Source organism: Grammomys surdaster, unplaced genomic scaffold (assembly GCF_004785775.1).
Source record: "Grammomys surdaster isolate TR1022 unplaced genomic scaffold, NIH_TR_1.0 126086, whole genome shotgun sequence".
In the NCBI taxonomy this organism is placed as follows: Eukaryota; Metazoa; Chordata; class Mammalia; order Rodentia; family Muridae; genus Grammomys; species Grammomys surdaster.
In genome coordinates this window covers 5089269-5116864 of record NW_021620894.1, presented here as the reverse complement: position 1 = coordinate 5116864, position 27596 = coordinate 5089269, and the positions used below count along the sequence as shown (strand labels likewise).

Here is a 27596-nt window from a genome sequence, read left to right as displayed (position 1 = left end):
TGTCAAAGCACTGGTTGTGTCCTGTGCACATGGGTTAGCCTAGGCATGGAGACTTATATTCATGACACTGAGATTCAAGTGTGCCTGCCTCCACCTCAGCCTTGGATTCCAGCTGCCCCCAGTTTCTCACAAGTTGACATATGACAGGCAACAGGTGACTGAGAATGGTTTCCCAATGCTGAGTGGCTTAAAGTTTCCTGCTTCAGCATTCTGAAAAAACATAAAGATCTAAAAGACAGGGTAGGTCATGGATAATAAGGAAGAAACTAAAACAAGAGAACGAGCATATTCTGAAGATGGCATAGGGCAGGGTAGGGGACAAGGCGTGGCTGTGGGTGGCTTAGCTTTCCCATTTGAGACATTCAAAGGAAAGCCTGGCCTGATGAGGTCCTTTGTATCTTAGGTAACTTTGATATCTGGGAAGTTGGAGCCATCACTCCTCTAAAGTTAAACCAATTTAGCCTTCATGTGTTAGGTATAAGAATGGTACTTTCAGGGGTTAAAGGGGGTTAAACCAAATTGCCCATTCAACATGTGCTTTATTGGTAACAAGGTAGAATGCCAGCCAATTTTTCTCAACAATATTGACTGTTCTTATCAATGGGATAATTTATTACTCAATTACCTTATTTGTAAATGCACCGAAAACCTCTCTTACCCATGTTGAACAAATGGCCTTGGAGGGAAAACGAGAGATAAATTGTCTTAATTACTAATCCTGCCTAAAATCCCATCAGCCGAGGCTGTCGTGCTAAGTTTAGTCGCTCCATGAGGGATACGGATCAGGAGATGTTGAGAACATGGTCAAAGGCACAGATCGTAGGCCCTGCCTACAGATGTGACATGTAGACTTGAGGGGGAACTGAGAAGGAGGTGGTGTCCATACAGAGGACAGTTTGGGGAAGTGGGAAGTGTGTAGAGAGAGAGTTACCCTACCGAGCATCAAGAACTACTGTCTCTCTGACCCATCTCTAAGCGCTTGGCGGCCGATGATCAATCCAAAATTGATTTAGCATCATTGTTTTGGATTTCCCTTCTATCAGATTTTAGTAACTAAGGATTTGTTTTACTTATTTCCCTGCAAATCCAACAAATTCCTGTTGATTAATTTTTAAAAATGAATTGCTACAACAACTATTCCTATTATCAGTGATATCAAAACCAGGGAAACCCCAAGTACTTTGTTACTCAAGGAAAGGAAAGGGAAGGAAAGGAAAGGAAAGGAAAGGAAAGGAAAGGAAAGGAAAGGAAAGGAAAGGAAAGGAAAGGAAAGGAAAGGAAAGGAAAGGAAAGGAAAGAAGGTGAGAGGAAGGGAGGGGAGGAGAAGGGAGGGGAGGGGAGAAAAAGGAAGAGGAGGGGAGGGAAGGGAAGAAAAGGAAGGGATGAACTAGCAGCTTACAAACGATCTCATTGGGAAGGTTACAAACTTCTCCTGGGAAGAGAGCTGAGTATCACTCCCATTTTATAAAGGAGAAAGTGAGCGCCTAAGGAACCTGTACAAGGTGACCCTGCCAGCTAATGGCAGAGCCAGGGTTCATAGCCAGGTCAGTTTGACTCCAGAGGGCTTGTCCACTCCATTCCATTGCTTTTCAGGGGATCTGTGTGCCCTGCAGTCCACACAGGCACAGATTTAAATACATCTACTGGCCTCAACCAGAGCCATGTTCTTGACCACAATACACATGAGCAGTTATCATTGTCCAGCTCTCAGAGGCTGGAAAATTTAGAGGGAGGGAGAAGGAATAAATCAGTATTTAAAATGTAAAAATTTTAAATTTTGACCACCGGGTGTCTATTGATCACCTACCATGTTATCAGTGCCGTTTCGTTGCCAGAGAAGAATCCAAAGTCTTAAATATGAAGAAAGAGAAATGGGTGTCTTCCCAGATATGAAAATGACTATATTTTACTATTAACACTCTATATTACTAGTATTAATTTTGCATGTGTTAATCGATTAACTAATACTCAGTATTACTAGTCTCGCAGGAACAAGTTAACTAGCATGAGTTGACAAGAACGTAACACAATGATAGGAAGGGCTCCTGCTGAAAGATGAACATGTCAGCAAAAAAACATGACCGTCTAACCCAGTGGTTCTTAATCTGTGGGTCACAACCCCCGGGGTCCCATATTAGATGTCCTGCGTATCAGGCACTGACATTATGATTCATAACAGCAGCAAAATTACAGTTATGAAGTTGCAACAAAATAATTTTATGGTTTCGCGGTCACCACAACATGAGGAACTGTATTAAAGGGTCACAGAATTAGGAAGGTTGCAAACCATAAATCTTAATCGTTAGAAACCAGTAAGTAGTAAACCTGGTCTCAAATAATGTGAGGAAAAGGAAGATTTCTGTAATAAATAGTGAAGAGATGTTAGAAAAATTCTCTGGGGAAAAGAATAAGAGTTTAGTCTTTCCCTCATTTCCGGTACAAAATAAGATCCAGGCTGAATAAAGATGAAATGGTTTTTAAATTGAACTATAAAAGTACTATTAATGAAACAAAGGAGTTTGCTGCCTGTCCCCCAATCACACACTCAAAGCTATTAAGGAAAACTAGACAAATTTGACCTCATAAAATTTCTACATCTCCACATGGCAGAAGTCAGGAATCTCGGGTTGTCATCATCAAAACCTCCGGAGACCAATGTTCCTTGGAGCAACCTCTTCACATACAGGGCAGCTCAGTGGGATCTGCCAAAGACTTAAGGGGCCGGAAGCATAGCTCAGTGGCTGGCAGAGTGAGGCTTGGGTTGGAACGCCAGCACTGCAGTAGTGGTAGAAGTGGCAGTAGTGATGGTGGTGGTGATGATGGTGATAGTGGTGGTGGTGGTGGTGATAGTGGGAGGTGTACTTATCCTTTGGCTTAAAAATTCCACTTCTAAGAAGTTATTCTGTGGCCTAATGTATGAGAAGAAATATATATATATACCATGATACTCATACAAAAGACACACTCCGTGAAGTGGTATAAAGACGATAATTCAAGACTGAATGGAAGAAACATTGTCATGAAAAAGCATTGTATGGCCAGGTTTGTAGACTACGCTCACATGTAGGTGAAAAAGCAAACCTGTGGCTAAGGTGCGCCCACAAGGGTCTATGAGCATAGACAATTTGTGCAAGGATCCACTGGAATTCGTTAGTTGTTGCAGGCAGGCCATTTGTATTTTCTATGACCCGAGGGCGTTATCTTTTGAACTAGACTTTAAAATATATATATATAACACACTGCGGTAGTGCTTCTATAAACAGACTCATGTATTAAAATTCTTATTTACCGCTTGATGAAAGATAACCCCCCCAAACCTTCCATATATTGTAGAGACATGTCCACGTGAATGGTTGTCGTGCATTTAGTATGCAGTGATTAAGAAAGCAGCTGCTACAAAACTCTCAAACAAGACTCGCTTTAATGGTTGGCTAATACTTACTGAACACTATGTGCCCAGAGCTCTTCTAAGCATGCAAATCCCTGTGCTGTTGGTATCTGCATACTGTACACAAAGAAGCTGGGGTTCGGAGCCTAAATAATCTGTCTGTATTTCATACCAGAACGCAACAGTATTCACCAATACTTTACCTGCCTTCTGTAGACACAGTTTTAGATGCATCTCAGGACATCGAACATACTGATTCAGGCCAAGTTGCCTGCGCACACACACACATACATTTTCAGAGATGTGGCTCAGGGGTCCCTTGCTGATAAACCGCTGGTTTAGACTAAAGGTTCTACAGGGGTTTGAAGGGGAGGGTGAGTGGCATTTGGTAATAGGAAGAGGGCACTATCTTAAGATTCTCTAAGTAGGACAGAAAGAATGGAGAAGTTTGGGTAAGCATAGTGTGCAGAAAAGTATTGATACGACTGAAGCCCGAGAGGCTGGGCTGGTGTGCACGCCTTGTCTAGCCCAAGTTGGGATTTCCCGTGGCCAGTGGGTTTTCACAGTGGGAGGCAGTAGAGGTTGCAAAAAGCCAACACTAGAGAGAGGGCAAAGGTAACATGAGATTTCAGCCCCTTCCCTCTGCACACACCAGCAATAAGGAATTAGGCAGAGGCTTTTCACAAGCAGAGAGTATGGGCAAGGGCAAATGGCCAGCCCCATACCTCTTCCCACACCCCATGCCTTCGACCTCCCCAAGATAGGCTGGGAGAAAGTCATTTAAGGGCTCCTTGTGACTTGACTAGTCCCTTCTGTTGCAGCGGTCACCTGCCCCCCCAACAGCCACTATGAGAGCTGCGTGAGCGTCTGCCAGCCCCGCTGTGCCGCCATCCGCTTGAAGAGTGACTGTAATCACTACTGTGTAGAGGGCTGCCAGTGTGACGCGGGCTACGTCCTCAACGGCAAGAGCTGCATCTTGCCCCACAACTGCGGCTGCTACTCGGATGGCAAATACTACGAGGTGGGTACAGGAGGCGGCTGGCCTCTTCCTCCACACTAGACTGGCTTCTCTCCGTGGGTGGGGGGGACAGCCAGAACTGCCCAGGTCTCCCTCTTGCTGTGTGATGATGAATGTGAGCTGAAGCTGAGACCAGAATTAGTGTTCTGAGGATTTGGAATCTCCACCAGACCTCAGGCTCCCACCTCCTCTGCATGAGCGAGGCCTCCTCTCACTCCTTTCTCTAGGCCCTTCTTTGAACTGCCTCCCTGTAAATCTTGGCCTGAAAGCTTCTGATGGGACGCTAGTTTGGAAATACAGTGGCTGTGAATCTGACATTTGTAGCTGTCTCCGTTAAGGATGGTTTTAAGCAGAAAATATGGGGCTGGAGGCTGGGAGGCGTGGCCTTCCCTCTCTGGCTATTGAAGCTCCCACCCGTGTGCCGTTTGTCATTCTGATATCATTCCTAGAAAGGCCCTGAGTGCTAACCTCTGGGCTTCATCTCACCCTTTGCTTCTCCCCCGGGTCTGGGCAGGGTGCTGATGAAGGGGCCCCTCCCCCACACTCCCCAAGAAGACATATTGGCTTGATAAATCATGTTGCTCTTTAAATTTGGGGAAGAGGCAGTGCTAGGGATAGAATCCAGGTTCTTGAACACCCTAGGAAGCATGTCACTAAGCCTGTAATATTCAACGTGTCGTAACACCAAACTAAGAAACCTTGATGAGAAGGTCTTCAGCCACTCATCCTACCTCAAGCCTAATCTTCATTTAAATGTGCTCCAGTTAATCCCCAAATACAGGGCATTGGTTGTGTGTAAGCCACTATGCAAGTAGCACGGTGGAGGAGGCTGAGGAAGTGTGTTCCCTGACTTCGGGGACTTAAAAATACCTATTCAGGAGAGAAGCAAAAAATTACACTTTAAAGAAGCAAACAATTACAAAATAGCATATCAACAAGTGAAAAATGATAGCCTGCCGTGCAGATCAATTTTAAATGAAGGTGGGAGCGCTTGCCAGAAATCTAATTGAAGTGTCTGAACTGGAACTCAACTAGGCAAAAATAAATAATGTCTCCTTTCCGTAAAGATGCATTGACTCATTTGAGATCGACTGAGCTGCCTTTATTTGGGAAATAAATAAAAGAATAGAAATGTAGGCATGAGGCTCAATTTCATTTTCATTGGAAAAGACATTTGGAGGTTATAACGGAAAGACAGAATAATAGAACGAACAAGAGGGCTTCTCAGAAGGGCTGGGGCCCACGATAACCCTTAGGAAGATCATTAGGAAGGAAGAGGCAAAACACGTGGAAGAAAATCATTTCTGTGTTCTCCTCAGCTGGGGGCCATTATAACCAGGCTCCAGATTCAAAGAGCACACTGCTAAACTCTGCCCCTAGTCTGGCCATGGCCTTCACGCATCTCTCAGCTGTGTCCTATAGCCCTCCACAGGGATCCTAAGTGTCCGTGTGGCCGGAAGGAACAGGACTTGAGCTTGGCCCTAGCTCTCTCGCTGTTGGAGGAGTGACATTGAACAGACTGTGTCATTTCTCTGACCTTCTGCTTCCCTATGAATGAACTGTGGCTAAAAGTGGCTTCTCAGTGGGAGTCATTTGAATGTCCTATGCTAATTGCTCAGCCTGGTACCTGGTACCCAGTCCTTCAATGACTAGTGGTTCCTGTTGTTATGGTGGTGGTTCTTATGCTCTTGAGAAACATTTTGTTAAAAAAAAAACAAAAAACCATCCAGACATCTTAATGAAATGGTGCATATAAGAACACTTGGAATCCTCCAGAAAGGCTCATAACAACCCTCCACAGCTATTAGTACCAAAAAGCATTATTATCTGACTTTCATCAGAAAGTCAGTGGGTTTTGACAACAGCTTATATCTGGGAAGTGGCAAAGTCACAGAACAAATACTCCACATCCATTTGCCTCAATTCAAACAAGCTCCGAGGCTTTGTTTATACAGCAGATTTCCTTGGAAATGAAGAGAGAACACATCTAGTCATTAGCATGGAGGGTAATCACCCAGCTGTCGTTGTCATGTCTAATTAAGGTAAAGAAAGCAGCATGGGGCCAGACGCTTCCCTTTGACGCTGGCTTCACAATCAAGCGGATGGGTTATTTACCCCCTGATCATATCCACAAACCAGCTTATTTTTTTCCCTTCCCGCCAATGTAATGTCTGTGTTCTTATCAAACAGAGGCCAGACCAACCACTCAATTATTGTATAAATCTGATAAGAGAAATGAAGTCAGTTCGTGAGGCTGCTGGGACCTGGAGTGATATTACAGATCTAGAAGGAGCAAGGACCTGGCTTCTGATGTCTTCACTCTGAGGATGAATGACATCTGGCTCAGAAGAGCTTGCCCTCTGTTCACCCTTGAATCTGAGTCACCATCAGTCAATATGAGGGTATTGTTAAATCTGTGGTTAAACAGAAAACAGTGGCCAGACAGAATCAGAGGCCCCTTCGTGTATCTTAAAACATCTTTTCTGGATAAGACTGCCTGATAAATTGATATAACTTACACATCTCTAACCGAAAAATCTGAAATCCAAAAGGCTGCAGAATAGAAAACCCTTTGAGCACTGACCTGATGTTATTAAGTCAAAAAAAAAAAATCGCACTATGAAACTTTGACACAGATGTGTAAAATATTGCATTAAATTATCAGGCTGAGGGTGGAATGAATGTATGAGACATAAATGAATTTCATGTTTGGACCTGGGTCCTATTCCCAAGATATCTATCTCATCACATATGTGCAATTATTCCTAAGTCGAAAAAAAACTCCCAAATCTAAACTTGGCCCTTCGGACAAGCGATGCTCACGCTGATGGCACAGTGTGCCCGTATCTCTTGCTGTCTTCTTATTGTGGTCCTCACATGGACGGCCATGATGAGTGTTTCTCAATGTTCCCAATGTAGAGCAACTACAAGGTTAAGAAGATAAACTCTTCAGAGTAGAACTGTGTCTATACATTGTTGCCCATCTAGGGAAGAATACAAAATAACGGTCGCTTCCTGTTAAGGAGACACAGTGCTATAGGCATTTTAACACTTTTGTATCATCTTCTGAAGAAGGCTGAGGGCTGGGACTGACTTATGAGTGGCCTGACCCCAGAGCTTTCCTTTATCACACACACACACACACACACACACACACACACACACACACACACACAGAGAGAGAGAGGGGGGGGGCTTGCAATAGAAGTAAATCAGAAGTCGACTGGAGGGACATGCTTGGAAGGGCACGTATTGGGAAATGAAATGATTGATCATGCGAGTTGATTATCATTTTCTTTCGACTGGTTCAGATTTAAAGCACTGGCTTCTCATTCCCAAGTGAATTTAAATTTCATCCTAAAGTGGGGCCTATGTTTTTTAGAAGCCTGATTCTCGGGCCTAAAATCTACAAGGTATTTTTCTTCTTCCCCCAGTTCCAACAGCGAGCTGCACATTCAGGTAGGCTCTGATTAGTTTCAGCAAGCGCAGCCGTAAAGATTCCAGAGTCCTTGATTGAGACCAATAAAGTCTAAATTGGGTGTTATTTGGCCTCCGAATTGCATCAACGGGATGAGGGTTTGAATGAAGGCAGCCTCTCTCCGATCTCGGGTGCTAAGCCTAGCCGCGGGAGGCTAGGCTGCGCTTGGGGGTCTCCAACATTGACTGCAGTCTGTGTTCACAGTTTAACGCGAATGACACCTCTCTTCCAGCCCAAGCAGCTTTTCTGGAATGGGGACTGCACGCGGCGCTGCCGCTGTTTCAGGCGCAACCTGATCCAGTGCGACCCACGCCAGTGCAAGTCAGATGAGGAGTGCGCCCTGCGCAGCGGGGTGCGCGGCTGCTTCAGCACCAAGACCTCCTACTGCCTAGCGGCAGGGGGTGGCGTCTTCCGCACGTTTGACGGTGCCTTCCTGCGCTTCCCCGCCAACTGCGCCTTCGTGCTCTCAACCATCTGCCAGAAACTGCCAGACATCTCCTTCCAGCTCATCATCAACTTCGACAAGTGGTCCTCACCCAACCTCACTATCATCTCACCGGTCTATTTCTACATTAACGAAGAACAGATTCTCATCAATGATCGGAACACTGTCAAGGTGACAAACCGGGTTTTGATTCTTACAAAACGAGCCAAGGGAAGCCCGGGGTGTGGTAGCTGGCTGTTCATCGTTTATCCCAAATAATCGAGTTGAAGAATAATAAGGGCTTGCTTAGAGAATTGTGTCAGAGAATTGAAGCATGAAGCTTCTGTGGGTGTAAGAGTGGGCCACTGCCTCTGTCGCTGATGCTTCTGAAGGCAGGAAACTTAGCCATCTCAGGCTGTAATGACATCAGGGTAGCAACCGGGCTCCAGGAGATAAAATGGTAGATAAGTCAGCGTTTGCTCTGGATTAATTTCTAAAAGGCGTCTCATTAGCTTCTAAGAGCCTTTGCAATTACTCTTGGCGTTGCCCACTTATTCTAAGATGAACCCTCATTTCTGCCATACTTTCTCTATAAAGAGAAGGTAAGCACTTGCCTGGGAAAGCAAGAACCTAAATAAAGCCCAGCAGAGCAAATGCCTCTACTGAAGCCCCAACGATGACATTCCAACTGAAAGGAAATGTCAAATTTATCTTAGATTGATTCTTTCTCAGGGCCATCGCCTTGGTTGGTTTTGCTTATAAAGACCTGTATGTAAATACATGGGAAGGTCCTGCTCACCCCCATAACTAATATTTGCTTTGAATGCCCTACTCAACACCACATAGGAAGTATCTAATCTGCCCTATGAACTACTGAGCCCCAGTCAGGTTATACCAGAGTGGTCACATCAGGTTGACCCAAAGGATGGAGCCAGGCTCCCTCACAGTGAGCGCAGGTAAGAGCTGGGATGTGAGGAGGAGAGAGACACACTGACACGCTCTGGAATATAGTACCTCTTATCTGCCTTCTTCAACCAGCTCAGCTAAGTCGAGCACTCAATGCACCTTTATTTAAAGAGTCATCAAATAGCTTAGTATGCAGCGCCAGGCAAGAAACTTGCTTTTTTGCAAGCTTAAAAAAAAAAAGAATCTAGGTTTTACTGCTGGCTTTTCGCTTCCAGGAAAGCTGCTACTGTTTTCGACACTCTTTGATTCCTTTTGCAAATTGGCCTGCACGGACCCAGCTGCACTGGCCAAGAATACAAGAGGAAGCGAAAGTGACCGTCAGGGAGCCAGACAGATACCACTGCTGAATAATACCCCAAGTTAGCCAAAAAGTAAAGAGATTTTTTTTAAAAGCCATCTCTCTCTCTCTTTTTTTTTAATGGAACAGCAATACTAATAACCAGAGGGAGGAAATCTAATTTATTTTGTAAGTACAGGAAAAGCATGTTATATCCTGTCCCAAGGGCTAAGAAATGTTATAAAAAGCAAGAAAATGACAAATGCAGAAAATATTGTGTTTATAAGACGTCTGGGAAGGCTTCAGGTTTGCACATTATAAACAAGGAAACCATAAACACGGTAGCGATCCCCAGGTCCATTGTAACCAGGTTGGACTCCCCTTAGAACAAGGTTATGATGTCATTTTCAGTAATTGGTGGATGCTGGCATGAGTTTAACGCAGAAAAATGTATCTATTCACGGAGGGCAATACAATTCTAATGTTTTCTTCTCTCTTAACTCCTATGTTCCCATAGTTAGACTCTTGTTGGGGAAATGGCAAGTTTATGTCCTTAAATTCTAGTGCAGGGGTTGTCAGACTACGGCCTGTGGCCAATCTATTTACTTATTTGATTTTGGAGATTAGGGTCTCTTAATAGCCAGGTACCTGATGACAGGCTAGTACATCTGCCCTTTGAGTCCCAGAGAGTCTTCTTTTTCAGCTTCCCGAGCTCTGGAATTAGAAACATGTGCTACCATGTCCAATTGTTTCAATGCTGGCTCTTAGGAGTAAAAGTACATCCTCAGGATTTTGAGCAAAGCACTTTGCTGAGTGAGTGGCGCCCCTAACCTGCTTCTTTTTTTTTTTAATAAATAAAACTTTATTGGAAATCATTTTGACACACACGGTGGTTGATGGCCCAGCACAAGGGCTGAGTTGAATAACTGCGGTAGAGATCACAGGGCCTGCAGAATCTGGCTCTTTGCTGAAAAGACTGGCTGAACCCAGCCCTCGGGTAACGACTTCCTGTCTCTCTGGCTCTGATAGGTGAACGGCACACAAGTAAACGTTCCATTTATAACTGGATTGGCAACCAAAATCTACAGCAGCGAGGGGTTTCTGGTGATCGACACCAGCCCTGACATCCAGATATATTACAATGGTTTCAATGTCATTAAAATCAGCATCAGTGAGAGGCTGCAGAACAAAGTGTGTGGCCTCTGTGGCAACTTCAACGGCGACATGACTGATGACTATGTGACCTTGCGGGGGAAACCGGTGGTGAGCAGCGTGGTGCTGGCCCAGAGCTGGAAGACCAATGGCATGCAGAAGAGGTGCGTGTGCCCCAGCAGTTCAAACCACAGACTCCTTGCTCTGGTCTCCTCACGTCCACAGGAGCTGTGAATGGAGAACACACTTCCCTTGGCATCCATCTGCCTTCCTGTCATGCAGCACTTTGGGTTTAGCCTTTGGAGTTTTGGTGCCTTAGAGACCCCAATCATCTTTCCAACAGCAGGAGCTGGGTTTAGGTGATATGAGTCTCAATTATCAAGCGATTCTGCTCTCAGCTACCCAGAAGGGTGTCCCTAAGGTTAGAACCTGAAGCTGTCACCACCTATCTACCTGAGACTTAGGAGCCCCTGCTAGGAATAGGATGAAGAGTTTCAGAAGAAACTCTTCCCAGAAGGCTTTGCGGATGTAGGCAGACGTTATTGTGAATGAAGGGAACCTTGTTGAAAACATGGATTATAGAGGTAACGACCAGCCTCTTCCCCTCTGACTAGCTGAGACAGCGCTAAACAAGTTATTGCAAAAGACCTTGACTTAGAATCTCTCCTGGCTAGAGTCATGTGGGCACCTTTCTGGCTCTGTAAACGTGCTCCTGCTTCCTGACAATCCTTTGCATCCACCATGGCCCCATCCCTCGATCCCTTCACCCCCTACATGCAGAATTCCATCCAGGTACCCAGCAATAGAAAGGATGCTCCAAGCACCTGGCCTTCCCCTAAGCAAACACTGAATAATACATCATCTGTTAAGATTAGTCTGTGATTCAGAGATGACCCAGAGTAGGGAAGGACCTTAGCATCTTGTTGGGTATCTTTCTTTACTTGGAGAAACATTCTAAGTGGCTTGTCTGAATGGAGCGCCTGTGAGTACCAAGCCAGGACTAGATTCCCCCGACTCCTAATTTGGAGCTGCCTCCCTCAGCCCCACTCAGTGACTCACAGGTAGAATAGCTGTTCTCAGGACATTTAAGCCATTCTGGGTTTCCCACCAATGAGCAAGATTTGAATCTCTCAGAGGTGCCTGTGTTTCTGTTTTCATATTATTTTGTTTTCCGCCTGCCTTTCTTTGCTTTTTCCTTCTGTGAACTCTTGTCAACTGCACACAGCTCTCTTGCAAAAGTTTGGCTTTTGAGCGCAGCTAAATTGGAGCTGGCTAGAAGCTCCTGGGTTTCCTGTGGGTCTTTAATTCTGCTAGCATTGTTATTGTTATTCTGGCAATATGCTGTTAATGGTTATGATGTCAATGATATCAGTGAAGTATATTGAAGCAGGAATGGTTGTTATACCTATATCTGTTGGTATGTGGCACTTTGGCTGCTAGTCCATTCTGATATTTTTATCTGCACTCTGTCCCAGTGATGAACAATAGACGTTGTTTGACATTTTTAATGGAGAGAGACATGGCTTTCCTAAGGTCATGTTTCTAGTTAGCATTGATATCTGCATATTACATATAAACTTCAGGGCTAGCCCAACAGGTACATTAGATGTGATTCTACCTTCTACGGGAGATCTCAGATGGCTGTTTTTGCTTCACTTATTCTGACCAGACCTCTCGCCCCCAGCTGCAACGAGCTACAGTTCTCGCAATACGCGGCCACGTGTGACAATGTCCACATCCAGGCCATGCAGGGTGACGGTTACTGCCTGAAGCTCACCGACATGAAGGGCTTCTTTCAGCCCTGCTATGGGCTCCTTGATCCCCTCCCTTTCTATGAGTCCTGCTACCTGGACGGCTGCTACAACCACAAGAAGTTCCAGCTGTGTGGCTCCCTGGCTGCCTACGGGGAAGCCTGCCGCTCCTTCGGCATCCTCAGCACCGAGTGGATTGAGAAAGAGAATTGCTGTAAGAGAATTCTTTTATTCCTGTGGGTTCCATGGAGGGTAGCATTGTCTGATGTCAGGTCCACCCCATATTTACTTACCCATCTGCTCCATGGGGTGGAGGGGAGAGGGCTGTGATCTGTCCCTGAGATTCAATGAGGGGGCGTTTCCAGGGGAGCCTGATCCACCTGTAGCCCTTGTCCAGTGACGGCATCTGAGGAGCGAGCTGATGACGAGGCTCTGGCTCTGGGAAGCATCTGTTTACTGACCTGATGAAAGGACATAGTTAGCCTGGGACTCCTGGCCTGGCTGCATCACTTCTCAACTCAGATCCACCATGACTTCTATATGAAAAAGGGAAATTACAAGTAGTCAGAGGAGCTGGATTGAGCTGGCTCCACCTGGCTTCAAAGGAAGCTGTGGATGGATGTCTATAGGGTCCATACGTTAAAGTAGATGGTAAAGTAAAAACTTGTAGTTCATGCATTGTTTTCTGCAGTGAGAAACTTCAGTGCCTATAGTATTTCCATTATGCAATGTGTTTACCTTTTTCCTGTGTCAGTTAAATGAGTGAAGTAAATCTTAATGTATATACACACACATATAAGTGGGTACTATGTATACGTGTACCCATACGGTATGATCGTGTGACCAACAAAATGTGTCTGTAGCCAGCCAGACACTACCAGCCCTGTGTGCATCTAAGAGCCAGTGTGTGTCCGGGACCATTCCCGAAGCACACATACACACTGGCGAATCTATAGAGTGAATATCGTTAAGTGTGCACGTATACTCAATTCAGAGCCTAAACAGGATAAAATGGTGGAGTTAATTCTAATATACATTTGGTAATTTCAGAAACTGTTAAGAAAATTACTAGTCTGTTGGAAATCTGCTTGGTAACTAATACTTTACTGTGTTCATAAGGAACACGTCTTAAAGAATGTTAAAGTTAAGTGTTTGAAATTTTGAAATTTGTCTCGCTATATCTGTATACACACACACACACACACACACACACACACACACACACAAGCTTTTCTGTCAGAGGGTCTTTATACCTCTATATTTTGGGATGCACTCTTTCCATGGGCCTTAAACTGTTCACCGTTTCCGCCCTCTTTGACCATTGTCTGTTGTATTAGCAACTGACGTCATTTGCTGACAGGCCTCACAAAGGGAACACATTGGGTGAGTAGGGAAAGGGTCTTAAAATCAGGAAGCCTGGGGCTGGAAGATGGCTCAGTGGTTAAGAGCACTGGCTGCTCTCCAACAGTTCCTGAGTTCAACTCCCAGCAACCACATGGTGGCTCACAACCAAATCTGTAATGGGATCTGATGCCCTCTTCTGGTGTGTCTGAAGACAGGAACAGTGTACTCATATATATAAAATAAATAAATAAATCTTTTTTTAAATAAGGAAAGCCTTTTCAAAAATAAATATATTTAAATGATGCTAATGGCCTATCTCATTCATCTTTATAGAAATTATGGCATGAGTCAGAACCACTTCTGTACCCACACCATGGACAATTAGTTACTCACTACAAGGGCTTGACAGCCACATTGAACAAGGTGTAGGTAGTAAAGGCTGTATTTTTAAAAGATTTCTTTATTTTTACCTTATGTGTGTTTGTCTGTATATATTGATATGCACCATGTGTGTGTCTGGCGTCTAAAGAAGACATAAGAGTGAACTGAATTCTCCCCACCTGGGGTTACAGATGGTTGTGAGCAATCGTACGGGTTCTGAGAAGCAAACCTGGTTCCCTGAAAGAGCAGCAAATGCCCTCAACTGTTGAGCTCTCTCTCCAACCCTTGAGTTTTGTTATTAACCTCGTTTTTGTATGTGTCTGTGGTGAAATCACTGAAAAATATACTTGCTTAGTCGTTTTAAAGCACACAGTGTCTTGTTATTAATTACTACAACAGAGACAGTTCATCTTCTGATCTTGTTTCTTGTAACTAACCTGTGTGACCTTTCTAAGCCCCATAAAAACTCTCAAAGAAATGTTGGCTCATGACAAGCACGTGTTTCCTTAGCAAAAAGGCTACAGCATGTTGAACAAACATTCTTCTCTCTTGGACGGAAGGAGATTCATCCTGTAAAGAAATGAATCTCTTAAAGCACCAGTTCTCAACCTGAGGGTTGCGACGCCTTTGGGGGGGGTCACATATTAGATATCCTGCATATGAGATATTTACATTACAATTCATAACAGTCAAAAAAGCACAGGTGTGAAGTAGCAGTGAAATAATTTTATGGTTTGGGGGAGTCAGGACAACATGAGGAACTGTATTAGAAGGTTGAAGGGTTAGAAAGGTTGGGAACCAGTGTAAGGGAATGTTCTTGGTTAGTAAGTGTCCAATAGAGGGCTGAATTTCTTGCAGGAAGAGTCATCTGTTACAGGAAAACTGTTCACGACAACACAGTGGTGTTTTACGTCCTTGAAGCTTACGTTACCTCTATTCTTTTTTCCTTTAAGCAAAATGGTACTGTTTATTGAATCGGAGAATTACGTATAGTTGTTGATTTGCCTATTTTTATAAAGTCAAGTAGATATTTATGGGGAAGGCACACCATGAATCAAAATAAAAAGTCTCAATAGGAAGGGCCTCACTGAGATCTTAGGAGTCCTAAGTTTTTGTTGTTAACAAATATCTGTAATCTGTCATTTAACAAATTCATTCCGTTATTAACAGACATTGAGATGGCTGGGTGCTGGAAACAGAGGAATCATTTGAATGTGACTTTTCTATAAATACAGAAAATTCAAGTAATTCTATACAAAACATGTTAGATACAATGTGGTGTGTTGGGTGTATTCACTGTGATGTGGTAGGGTAGGTGCAGAAATTACAGAATTACTTGGTAGATAAAAGACGGTATTTTATTTCTACAATGTACCTTCCTGGATGGCCTTGGGTAAGTTTTAGTGCTCATCTTGGGAAGTATTTGTGAGAGCCAATCATGCTAATTCAGTTAAAGTTGGTGGCACAGTGCAGAGCCATAGGAAACACCCAATCATCGCTACCTGTCATTAGTTTTTAGAGGTCACCCTGTCTGTCAGCTTGCAGGAACCTACCTGACCGTTCCCAAGTGAACTGTGTCAAATCGACTGTAACCTGATGCCACTGTGCGTAGGTGTGAAAATCAAATTGTGTGGTTTCTGTGTTTTCCTTTTTAGCAGGAGTGGTTGAAGACCCCTGTGTGGGGGCGGACTGTCCCAACAGGACCTGCGAGCTGGAAAACGGAGGAGAATTATGTGGCTGCATTGAGCCGCCCCCCTATGGAAACAGTAAGTGACTAGTGCATCTCCACTCGAGAGGCCCATTAAGAGAGGGCTGATCAAGGGAAGTGCCAGAGAAGGAGCTGCGTATGCTCCCGCTCTGTGAGAAACCCAAAAGCAAAGCTTTCAAGATCCAGGAAACGACTGGGCAGCCTCAGTGTAGGCTGAAGTTCATCTCTGTATAGCTACATCATTTTCTTCAGTAGATCGTAACATGCAAATGTGTATATGAATGGAAACTGACAGTCCCACATGAGTCCAAGCAACGTCAGAGAGATCCGAAGTGGTCTTTTCGACCCCCAGATAAGCAAAATGTTTTGACACCAACAAGAAGGAAGTGGGAGGAGAGTGCCAGTTGTCTTAAGACTGACTTCAAGCCAGCTTTATCTGGCCCGAAGGTTTTTGTTCCTAGAGACGCAGCTGAAATGTTTGACGTGAACAGCAGCTAACTGGCATTCCTTCTCCTGTTCCTAATCTTAGCTCCCTAGGGTGAGACATGGCATTGTCTTCAGCTGAGCCCAATTAGATGTCAGCTCAAAGGGGGAAGAGCTCTGTCTTTTGGCTCCATGACCCTTTCCAAACCAAGTAGCTCATAAGCATATACTAAAATTAGCGTCACTTACGACAAAAGCTCAATTGACTAGAATGTTTCAGAGGAGGGGACAATGCACCTCACCTAGGCACGTGAAAATAGTTTTCTTTATTTCTATGGTGCTTATCATAGAGAAAAGGCCTCAGCTGGCACTCACCAGGACTCACTAGGTTCTCATGAGCTGGGCTCACCCAGGACGGGTGTGGTAGAGTCAGACCAGACCAGCTCTTCCTGGGGCATCTGGTCCCCAGCCAGACCACACTGTGACAGGTTCTGTGTGTCACTTACACAAAAGTACCTGCCACCAGCGTGTGTGGGAGGAAGGCCCGGGTTTCTCCAGAAAAGACAAAAGGCACTTTATTAGCATTTTATCTTTTTAATAAGCCTCCGCCAACGCCCAAGTTATTGCTTTGAATGAATTCATGTACTCATTTGGTGCGATCAAAGCTTAATTAGAAATGCTTGCAGCCCCTGAGTGGAGATTGTTTCCTGCCTCTAAAGAAACATGGCCATGGGTGGCCCAGCCCTCCCCTGCAGCAAGATGACACTCTCCCGCTGACAGGTTTGTCCCCCTCTTTCCACAGATTCCCATGACATCATCGATGCCGAGGTGACCTGTAAGGCAGCCCAGATGGAAGTGTCCATATCTAAGTGCAAGCTCTTCCAGCTGGGCTTTGAGAGAGAGGGTGTGAGAATCAATGACAGACAGTGCTCTGGCATTGAGGGCGAGGATTTTATCTCTTTTCAGATCAACAACACCAAAGGGAACTGTGGGAACATCGTGCAGGTGAGAAGAGGGGCCCCCAGAAGGAGCACTGGGCTGAGGTAGTCGAGTCGTGCATTAATCATCCTTAAAGCCAGGGTCGTCTGCTTAGAAATACACTCATTGATGAATAGCAGAGAGAGAGAATATGAAAAGATCAAAGGCAGGAAGGCCAATCATCATTTGGGGCTGAGTGGTTGAGTGAACCAAAGAAGTATGCTAAGTGGTACTTTCCTCCCTCGGTTTGCAATGCCCACTGCCGTCTTTTGTTCTCTATTGTAAGCCTTTGGTCTGCTCTCTTATGCTTCTAGTGTCTTCCCAGGTAAATAGAGCCTCATCCAGCTATTTTAGGTCATACGGACATTAGCTGAAGAAAGGAGTTGCATGTATAAACACCAAAAGGTCCCAACGCTTATGAAACTGTTTCCAGGATTTTATTTCATTAAGCATCTTGTATCTCCCCTTGTCCCTTCCTGGGATGTAATAAAGACTACACCTGTGTTCATTAGTGCTCTCCTCAGAGGGGGGCTGGACTAAGACTCGCTTGTTCCGTTGGTACTTGTATGAGTACCTGGTAAAAGGTTTGTTAGAAAGGAGATTTCAAGTTAAAGACTGAAAAAGGATTTCTGGGTTCAATTTATGCTCACCTGGCATTGCCAGTATCTCATGCCTTCTCTAGTTCCAGCAGATACCTGATTGTAGTTGGAATTCAGAGGGACACGGAATCTGCCCTCCTTGGGTACTCAAGGTTATCATCTGAAGGGCACTGCTCATATCTGTGACAACACTTCTTTCCCCCAGTTGGTGCGGAGGCTGAGTTCCATGCTGATGTATTCTAGCCTCTGGGTTTGGTACGGAACGAAGCCATTTCTCTATAATTCCGGGAGATGGATTTTAAATGCTAAGCGCATACTTCCGTGTTTAATGATTTCTGACCTCCCCTTGATCTGCAGTCCAATGGTACTCATATTATGTATAAAAACACAATCTGGATCGAAAGTGCCAACAACACCGGCAACATCATCACGAGGGACCGCACGATCAATGTGGAATTTTCATGTGCTTACGAGCTAGATATCAAGATCTCCTTAGACTCTGTCGTGAAGCCTATGCTAAGGTAAAGAATTTCATGGGCTGCACTCCTGCTTTCTCTCTTGACAGCTAAGGTTAGCAGCCTCAGAACAGCTAGCATTTGTCTTTGAAGCAGCGGGGAAAATATAATTCATGTTTCTGGAAACAAAATGCTCTAGACTAATGACCGGAAGGAAGGCTTGGTTTCTGAATTATGTGGTACAGTAACTACCTGTGACCAACGAGTGTTTGAAATTTGGCTCAGGGGACTGATAAATTGAATTTTTTAAATTTTATTTAATTTCATTTAAATGTAAATTGCCCTATGTAGGGACCAAATTAGATAAGGCAGCCTTAGACTTGAGGACTGCATGCTATATCTTCCCTCTACACTGTAGCTTGAAAAATGGCAGTTAATTGAATAAGTAACATTGGAATTTTTTTCAATTTTATTTTATTTTGGTTCCTTGCCTTATATATGACTCTTCCTTTGTTAGTGTCATCAACCTGACAGTTCCAACACAGGAGGGCAGTTTCACCACCAAGATGGCACTCTATAAAAATGCTTCCTACAAACACCCTTACCGCCAGGGGGAAGTCGTGCTGACGACTCGGGATGTTCTCTATGTGGGGGTCTTCGTGGTTGGAGCCGACTCCACACACTTGATTCTCACACTCAACAAATGCTACGCCACCCCCTCCCGAGACAGCAATGACAAACTTCGGTACTTCATCATCGAAGGAGGGTGAGTGGCCATGGCGGCCTTGCCATTGACAGTAGACTCTGAACCTTTAGTGTAACATTGTCTTTTCTGGGAATGGGCTCTTGTTCTTTTGGTCTCTTGCCTTCTTGCTCCCACTCTGTCCCCTTGCCCCTTCCCCATTCTCTTCCCCCCTCTCCATGGCCAGCCTCTACTCCTCTACTCTCTCTCTTTGCCTTTCTCTGCCTCTACTACCCTCTGACTTCACTCCCCATGCCCTGAATAAACTCTATTCTATACTAAAAAAAAAAAAAAAAAAAAAAAAAAGTGGGGATGGGTATTAACGTTTGTTGACACCCACAGAATCAGCCTTTTGTGTCAACAGATTTAGCTCATTCTGATACCCTGGGAGGTAGACTGTACACGATCCAGCAACTTGTCTAAAGTCACGAAAGTTAGTGGCAGATCCCCTGTCATAGGGCATTTACCATAGGATGCTTTAAAGAAGGGATTCTGTCCTGCCTGCTTCAACTGTCAGTTGGATGGAGAGGAATCTGGTATTCTGAAAATGAAAGCTTTAGTGGACATAGCTGAAGGCCAAGACTGGGCCAGATGTGGGAAGAAGAAAATGAATAAGGGGACTAGGGATAGAGCCCAGTGGTAAGCTCTCTCCCAGCATGTGCTAAGACCCTGGGATCAGCTCCCAGAACCAACAACAAACAACAGCAATGATGTTGAAAACAACAACAACAAAAAGAAATTAGAATAGTACGGTTCCTCTTCTCTGAGAGGGGACACATTCCAAGACTCCCAGTGACTACCTGCAGCCATAGATAGTTCTGAACAACCTACATGTTCTCCTGTGTATGCATAATGTTTACGTAATAAAGTTTAGCTTGTAAACTAGGCACAATAAGGAATTAATAACCATAACTAATAATTAAATGAAGCTATCGAAAAAATATAGAGTCATAAAAGCCCGGGTGAGCGTAGTCTCCTTCAAAACATCTCACTATAGCGTATCTTGTGGAGAGGATTTGAGGGACCCAGTACTGACGAGGTGGGAGGAGCTAGGCGGATGACGTCAGCCCTGGGACTCAGCCTCAGGCTACTGTGTCCAGATTGCTAGCACACTCACTGCGATTCCACAACAGTCAACAAGAGGAGTACCTGAGACAGCAACTATGTAACTAGTGGGTAAGTAGCATATACAGCGCAGACGCAGACACGCAGACACGTTAGACAAAGGAATGGTTTACCTCCTGGCTGGCTGGAGCAGGGCTTCACGAGATCACAGGAACAGCATACAATTTCAAACCTGATGAATTATTTCTTTTTTTTCCATCTGATACTGGGATTGAATGTAAGTAACCAAAACGGTAGAAAGTGGGGTTGTGTATCGTAAGAGTTTCTTATGCTCGTTCATCTTTTTCACACTCATTATCATATGCCTACCCCCTCATCTAGTTCCTGAAAGATGGTTGCACACTGAAATTTATTCAAGTAATGAGTGAGAAGACTTCAACAACAAGAATGAGTAAAAAACATTGCAGGCGATTTACCCATACGCTAACACATTTTCTAATAATTTGTTTTACCATCATGGCATACATATGCAAAGAAATGTACTTGCCTTAAATGTAGAACACAGCGACATTTTAGCACACCAGCAGAAGGGCACACATCACCGTCATCTGACTCTCCGATGGTTTTGTCACCCAGTTCAAGGATTCTTGATATGGATGGCTACATTAGTCAGAGTTGTTTTTTTTTTCTATCGTCACTGGTAGAAGCCAATGTTATTCAACTTATATGAAAATTTAAAAGGGATGTAGCGGTCCTGAACCCAATCACAAATGTGGGTGAATTTCAGGGACGATTGGATTCAAGGATATGCCAGGCTTTCTTATTCTGTCTTGCTTTTATTCATCTGTCCCTCTAGGTCACTGAAGTGGCTAGCCAGCTGCTGTCAATGCTAGCCTCACATTCGGGCCTGATTATCACTAAGAACAGAGCACATCTTATCTGAGTTCAAACCCCCAGGAAGGGCAGATGATTTGCCCATCTTGGATCAATCACCCTTGTTGGGAGGAGTCACCATTGAACTCTGGTCGCATCTTCCTTTGGGATGGACCAGTGATGCCTCAGAAGCAGCTGTGAGCTTTGTGGGTGCAGGAAAGGGAATATGTGCTCTGAGAGAAGAGGGGTGTGGCTGTGAGAAAGTTATAAATAGCCACTGCTTTGTTGATGACACAACCTCAGAGAAGCTAGGCGGAGATCACCTAAGGCCACCAAACAGCCAGAGACAGAGAAGTGACCTAAATGCCCTGGTGACATCTGGCACACCTTCCAGGTGTATTTTGGAGTTTCCCAGCAATGATCTCACTAAAGCCTTCATCTTTCTGAATAGATGGTCAGCCCTCCAAGAGACAGAGGGAGGAGACACTTGGAAACTACTAGGCTTGCCTCAGTCCTTGAAGATGGTATTAACAGAGCCATTTTCTCTCCTCTCCTTCCAACATTCTTGTATCAAAACAAAAGAGTTAAGACGTGAGCTGCTCTCCAGCTACCAACCCAAATGACAACGTTCAGGTCTCCTTTGAAGGACGAGGTGGTATTTAGCATTTTAAAAATAGTATTTAATGGGCTTGACCCAGTGAGGGAGAGCAAGCCAGCAAGCGTGTTCATAAATCTCATCTTACCCCTGGGTCTGTCTAAATAAAGGCCTTCAAATTAAACCGTTGTTATGTGGGAAATTACTTCATCCTCAGAGAGAACTAGCATCCATCCGCTCTCCTAACCTTTACTAGAGGTGTGTGTTTCTTGTCCCCCTCCCACCATGAGCCCTTGGGAAAACATGCTCAGTGGAATCAATGCGCAATGGGGGAGGGTAATTGTTCCTCCCTGGCTATGTGGAGGGCAGAGGCAATACCAGCTTCTGCCACCAACCCAGTAATCTGGGGACCCAGGCAACGTCTCCCTTCTGTCCCAGTGCCCAGACAGGAAAAAGGACAAATGTCAATCAATACGCCTGGCTTCTTTGCTCACTTTAAGAGAGGCATCCGGACAGGTATCTCTGCTCTCTTCAGCTCTGTTGCTGGATTGTCTGATACCTAAACTTTATGTCATCCACATGAGAGAGAGGTGGGGGCCTGGCTAAAGAGGGAAGGTCCCTATGAAGATTGGGAGACTGAAAATCTTTGAACCAATTTAGACCCTCCAAATGAATAAGAATGACAAGGGAAGCTGGCACGCTTAGGTTTCCTCTCAAAGCATTTAAGAGACTATTGCTTTAAGAAGCAAGTTGCATTTTGTCTAATTACGAAAACTAATAGGTGTGGGAACGCTGAAGGATAACTTCAATTTTTAATTTTCCTTATTGCTGAGCTATTTAATCCTATGGGCTTGGGGGAAAGAAACAGAAAAAGAGGCACCTTTTAAAATTATCACTTAGAAAATCTTTTGGTTTCCGTGGACTGACTGACTTCCTTCCTTCCTTTGTTCCTTCTTTCCTTCCTTCCTTCCTTTGTTCCTTCCTTCCTTCCTTTCTTCCTTCCTTCCTTCCTTCCTTTGTTCCTTCCTTCCTTCCTTCCTTTCTTCCTTCCTTCTTTCCTTCCTTCCCTCATTCATCTATCCAGAAATGACTTTCAAATATGCCGTGTGGTGGGCTGGAGCCACCGTGGTGATTGCCACTTGATTCCTAGACTGAAGAAACTCGGCAGGGTGCAAGTTGTCAAATCTACGAAATGTTACTCGTGCCTGGTTTGGGCGTGAACGTGAGAGATATTTATACGGAGGTGGATGCTATTGATTGGAGTCCAAAGAAAGCAGAACAGAAAGGTCTTCCGGGGGGGGAAAGCATGATGAGAAAACATGAGCAAAGGAGACGACATTGGAGACGTTTTAAGTGGTTGTCAAAGCCAAACAACCAACCTGGGGGATTTGCTGCTGGTGGGAACCGAGTATTGGCTAGACAACAAGAAGGCAAGAGAGGTGGGAAAGAGGTGGTCCCCCTCCACCAAAACAATCCCTGAGACATATCCATCCTGCTCCGCCTTTTCTCCAGCTCCTTCCTACTTTAGTGTGGGAAGAGTCCCCAAGGGGTTTGAATCAGGGCCCCTGCCAACTCCGATAATTAACTGAGGAAAACTGAGGGTGTAGGACACGTGTCTGTTAAATCGTCCTCTGTAGAACACAGCACAGTGAGGGGGCGGGCTGAGATGCTGAAGCGTGGGGGAAATTGAGAGTGGTCCCCACAGACATCTCATTGGCAGTAGCAGTTTGGATAACAATTCAAGGTGGCAGTTGATGTCTCTTAAACAAACAGCGAAAACTGGAGAAAGTGATAGTAAACAGCGCACCGAAGTCATCCAGAGGTCACTTCCAAATTCAAAATCGCTTTTAGCCTTTACAGCCGTTCTATGTGAAATGTAGAAAGTTGATACGAAGGCGAGGGTTAACCTCTAAGAGAATAAAAACAGGGCTAGGATTCCATCGATTTTTCTTTCCTCGAATAGGTGTCAGAACATCAAAGACAACACCATTGGCATCGAGGAGAACGGAGTGTCCCTAACCTGTCGTTTCCATGTCACCGTCTTCAAATTCATCGGAGACTACGATGAAGTTCATCTTCACTGCGCCGTGTCCCTCTGTGACTCAGAGAAATACTCCTGCAAGATTGTAAGTGTGAAAAAGCCGAGTGCTCAGCCTCGCTCTTGCCTTGTGGACACCAGGCATCCACAACGGAGTCCTCCAAACTCACTTGGGGGTGGGTGGTTGTATTTGGAGGAGAGAGTATAGTAGAATGGTACCCAGGTAGTCAGTCTCTTGACATGCCACCAGGCCACTGACTTCACACTAGACAATGCGTAGTGGAGCTACTGACATCTTGAATGGAGTAATTGGGTAGGAGAGCTGAGGTGTGCAGCAGGATGGGCCTGTAAATGCCAGTCGTGTTTATTCTACTGTTGGAACACCTTGAAAATGTCTCCAAGAATGTCTCTACCCTGAACAGATTAAGATTGGCTTGGGTAAGGAGCATCAGGGTAGTTTCGAGGGGTATATTGAGTCATGTGTACTAAATTAAATACCCTGTGCAATGTTGGCTCTCAAACTCCAAGGACTGTGTATCCACATACTCACACGTCATCAGCTTTGCACTAGGGTCTGATGGTCTGGAACTGGGTGACACTGCAAACGGGTGGAGCTGTCATCTCCTCTATGCCAGACTGACACCCTCATCATGGGTGGCTATGCCCTCAGGATTTTATCACTCTAGACTCTCATTCCCACTCTTTCACAGTCTATCTTTGTGCTTGCATCATGTTTACAGGAGCGAGATGTGAATTATGACCAGGGCTCCTTGCAGATGGTGCCGCATACATTCGTATCAGAGGAGATCCAACGATTTTCATTCCTGAGCAGAAGAGCCAGCCTCTTTGAATCGCATTCTAGTGTGGAGAGTAGATTTAATTCTGCTTGACATAAAGCCTAGAGTCCCAATGGGCCCGCTGATCAAGAATGCATTGGTTCTAATTAATCCGAGCGGCAATAGCGCTGGAGGCCGAAGCCGCTGTCTCTCTTGGAGGTGGAAACATGGTGGAGAATAAGTTATCAGCTTAATTGTGTGAAATCTCCCTCTGGTGTTCTGTCTTTCAGAATTGCCCACAGAATTCCAGGATCGCCACAGATTATTCAAAAGAGCACAAAGAGCAGATCATTTCAGTGGGACCCATTAGGAGAAAAAGTATGTATGTTCCTTAAAACACACTATAGATTACCAAGACAGTGGGAGTTCGGGGCTCAAGCGCGTCTCCCTTGTGACGTGGATCCATCATGAGGCAGAGACAGGGGAGACACGGGTATGAACTGACTGCCTGTGTCTTCCGGGGAAAACCTTTTCATTGGCTTTCAATAACTCTTTCTTCTCCCGTCTTTGAAGCCCCTCCTCCGCCTTGATCACGGGCGCAGCCTTGCTATCTCCATCCTTAAGTCTCCCGAATCCCCGTTTTCAGGGCTGGACTGGTGTGAAGACAATGGCGGCTGTGAGCAGATCTGCACCAGCCGAGTCGATGGGCCTCTGTGCAGCTGTGTGACCGGATCCCTGCAAGAAGATGGAAGGAGCTGCAGAGGTAGGCTTCTCCTGAAAGGTCTAGGCAGCTAAGTGACCAAGGAAGCTCCTTACCTACCTACAAGGAGAAGCTCACTGGAGCCCAGTTAGCTTCTTGCCTGTGGAAATCCCAGAGAATCCCAGAAAGAGAGGGAAACACCAAAGTAGTTCCAGTAACCACCAAAAAACAAAACCTTCCGCTGGGGAGTGGTGGCGCACGCCTTTAATCCCAGCACTTGGGAGGCAGAGGCAGGCGGATTTCTGAGTTCGAACCCAGCCTGGTCTACAGAGTGAGTTCAGGACAGCCAGGGCTACACAGAGAAACCCTGTCTCAAAAAACAAACAAACAAACAAAACAAAGAACCTTCTTGGGTCCCTGGTCTTTCATCTAAAAGAAGTGGGCAATTAAGACAAAAATTGATTTAGTAATTTAAAGGCTGTGATGGCCATAAATCCAACTCCCAAGTCCTCTTGTGCTAGGTTGGTAGTCTTAGCTGGACGTGGTGGGACATACCTGTAATCTCAGCCACTGGGAGGTTGAGGCAGGAGAATCCATGAGCTCCGGAAAACAGAACCAAGCAGACAGGAAGCCAATCACTTCGGCACCTGATTTCCCAGATCTCTTTCTGAGGTGCATAGGGCTCTCTTAAAGGTTGGATTGATTTGGTTTTTTTTTTGTTTGTTTTGTTTTGCTTATCTGGGCCATTTGAATTTTTCCCTTTCCCTAAGAAATTCCCTTGTATGTGAGTACTGCCTGCTAGGTCTGAACCATGTTGAACTGACATGACCTCGCTCTTCTCCGTTCTGTCCACAGCCTCCAACTCGTCAGTGGAACTCCAAGTCTGGACACTTCTTCTCATCATGACCCAGATTTCACTGTGGCATTTTGTGTATAAATCAGGTGCAACCTCATAATGAACTCAGGGTACTTCCTTCAGTCCCTGTAGGTATAAAAGTGTGTGTCCCCAAGTCAAAACATCCTCTCAGACTCATACCACCTTCCTCCAGCAGTCAGATCTGGAGGACACCAACGTGCCTGGGTCCTCTTCCACAGTAAGCAGTAGTGGCTTCCCAAAGCCAACGGGAGGAAAGAATGCTTGTACCCTAAATTCCAAACAGTTGGCACTGGGAACCTTGGTTCAGGCCAAAAGCCAGTCAGGGAAAGCTCTGGTTACAGCAGTCTGATGGGAAATCTGGTCAGAAAAGTCAGTGTGTCCCGTGCTGTTTCTGGATCGCCATGGTTACAGACAAGGCTATGGCTGTGACTTTGAATTAGAGCTGCGACAACTCCCTCTGCGGAGCCTCTCCAATCCTGCTCTCAGCTCGTGCTTAGCTCCTCCCCCTCCTGCTGTGGCCTCCACCTTATCATGCCAGCTTCAGTCACTGGAGTTAACGTTTGCAGACCTGGAGAACATCACCCAGCCCATCCCGACCCTCAAAACCCAGTCCTTCACTTTTTACAAATCAACCAAATACTTTTTAATGTGTTTTATCCTTAAATAAACTTTGTGGTCAAGTATTCTCGTTATTTGGTGGCTGGATTCACTTCTGTTGATGTTGAATTATATACATACACTAGCCGCATGGTAGGATTAAAAGCAGAAAGGAAAGACCTGCGACCACTAGGGTAGGTGGCCGTGGCCAGTCGGCACTTCCATGTATGTGTGGCGTCCTTGCTGGTACGTGCTCACAGGGCCTCCTCAGAGCATAAAGGAGAGGTACTCTGTGGAGGAGAAACAGGCAACATCCTCTTTTGTAAGTGTCAAATAAAACATATACTGTAACTAACTATAAGATATGTGGCCTGCTACATCTTTCCTTGGAATTCCTTCCTTTCTAAGGTTAGAAACACAGTAGACCATATTTTAAGTTTGTTTTGAAGTTATCTTGGATTCAAACAGGTGGCACTTTAAGTTTTTTTTTTTTCTTCCTTGTCTGGGAACTTGTCTGCCCCGAGCAGTAGCTGCTAGTTTGTTTACCTGTCAAAGGCACCTGCATCTCTCTGCCACTGAGCTGTGGATATGAAATGTAGACAGAGGCTACCCCTGAACTGCCCCTGTTGGGAGAACCAGAAAGTTCTAGTGGGTTTGAGCATGTGCATGTGCCCAGGTGCTAGGAGAAGGCTGGGGAGAGATGGAGGCAGTAAGGTGCTTCAGACTGAGCATCTTAGCGTCACTGGGGACGATACTGAATGTGATGAAGGATTCAAAACTATCAGTATGAGCCAATTCTCAATACTCATCCTTGTTGGGATGGAAACTGATGGTGGCTGTGTGTTCTCTGTTTCCTCTCTTGAGACCAGAAGACTCAGACAAGCTGTTTCGTCTCTTCCGTTCACCCCAGAGAAGCCTGGGTCTCTCCAATCAGATGGGTCAAGCACAGTGATGCCTCATTGAGTTTCTTAGATAAAGTTTGCACAAAAAC

The 27596-nt window shown here is 45.1% G+C and overlaps 1 protein-coding gene across 2 annotated transcripts in view; it reads left to right on the top strand.

Moving 5' to 3' along the window:
- The window catches only part of Tecta (tectorin alpha), a 71240-nt gene extending 44546 nt beyond the window's left edge, over positions 1 to 26694 (top strand). The window contains exons 13-24 of one of the 2 annotated variants that reach the window (XM_028755820.1): positions 4210 to 4409; positions 8117 to 8500; positions 10581 to 10867; positions 12373 to 12668; positions 15835 to 15945; positions 17113 to 17315; positions 18245 to 18408; positions 18860 to 19108; positions 23581 to 23743; positions 24722 to 24809; positions 25078 to 25194; positions 25987 to 26694. In XM_028755820.1, coding sequence (XP_028611653.1) covers positions 4210 to 4409; positions 8117 to 8500; positions 10581 to 10867; positions 12373 to 12668; positions 15835 to 15945; positions 17113 to 17315; positions 18245 to 18408; positions 18860 to 19108; positions 23581 to 23743; positions 24722 to 24809; positions 25078 to 25194; positions 25987 to 26087 — 2363 coding nt within the window. In that variant the 3' untranslated portion in view covers positions 26088 to 26694. The remainder of the gene's footprint in view (positions 1 to 4209; positions 4410 to 8116; positions 8501 to 10580; positions 10868 to 12372; positions 12669 to 15834; positions 15946 to 17112; positions 17316 to 18244; positions 18409 to 18859; positions 19109 to 23580; positions 23744 to 24721; positions 24810 to 25077; positions 25195 to 25986) is intronic. The other variant, XM_028755821.1, reaches the window with a different exon arrangement.
- Positions 26695 to 27596: the final 902 nt, after the last annotated feature.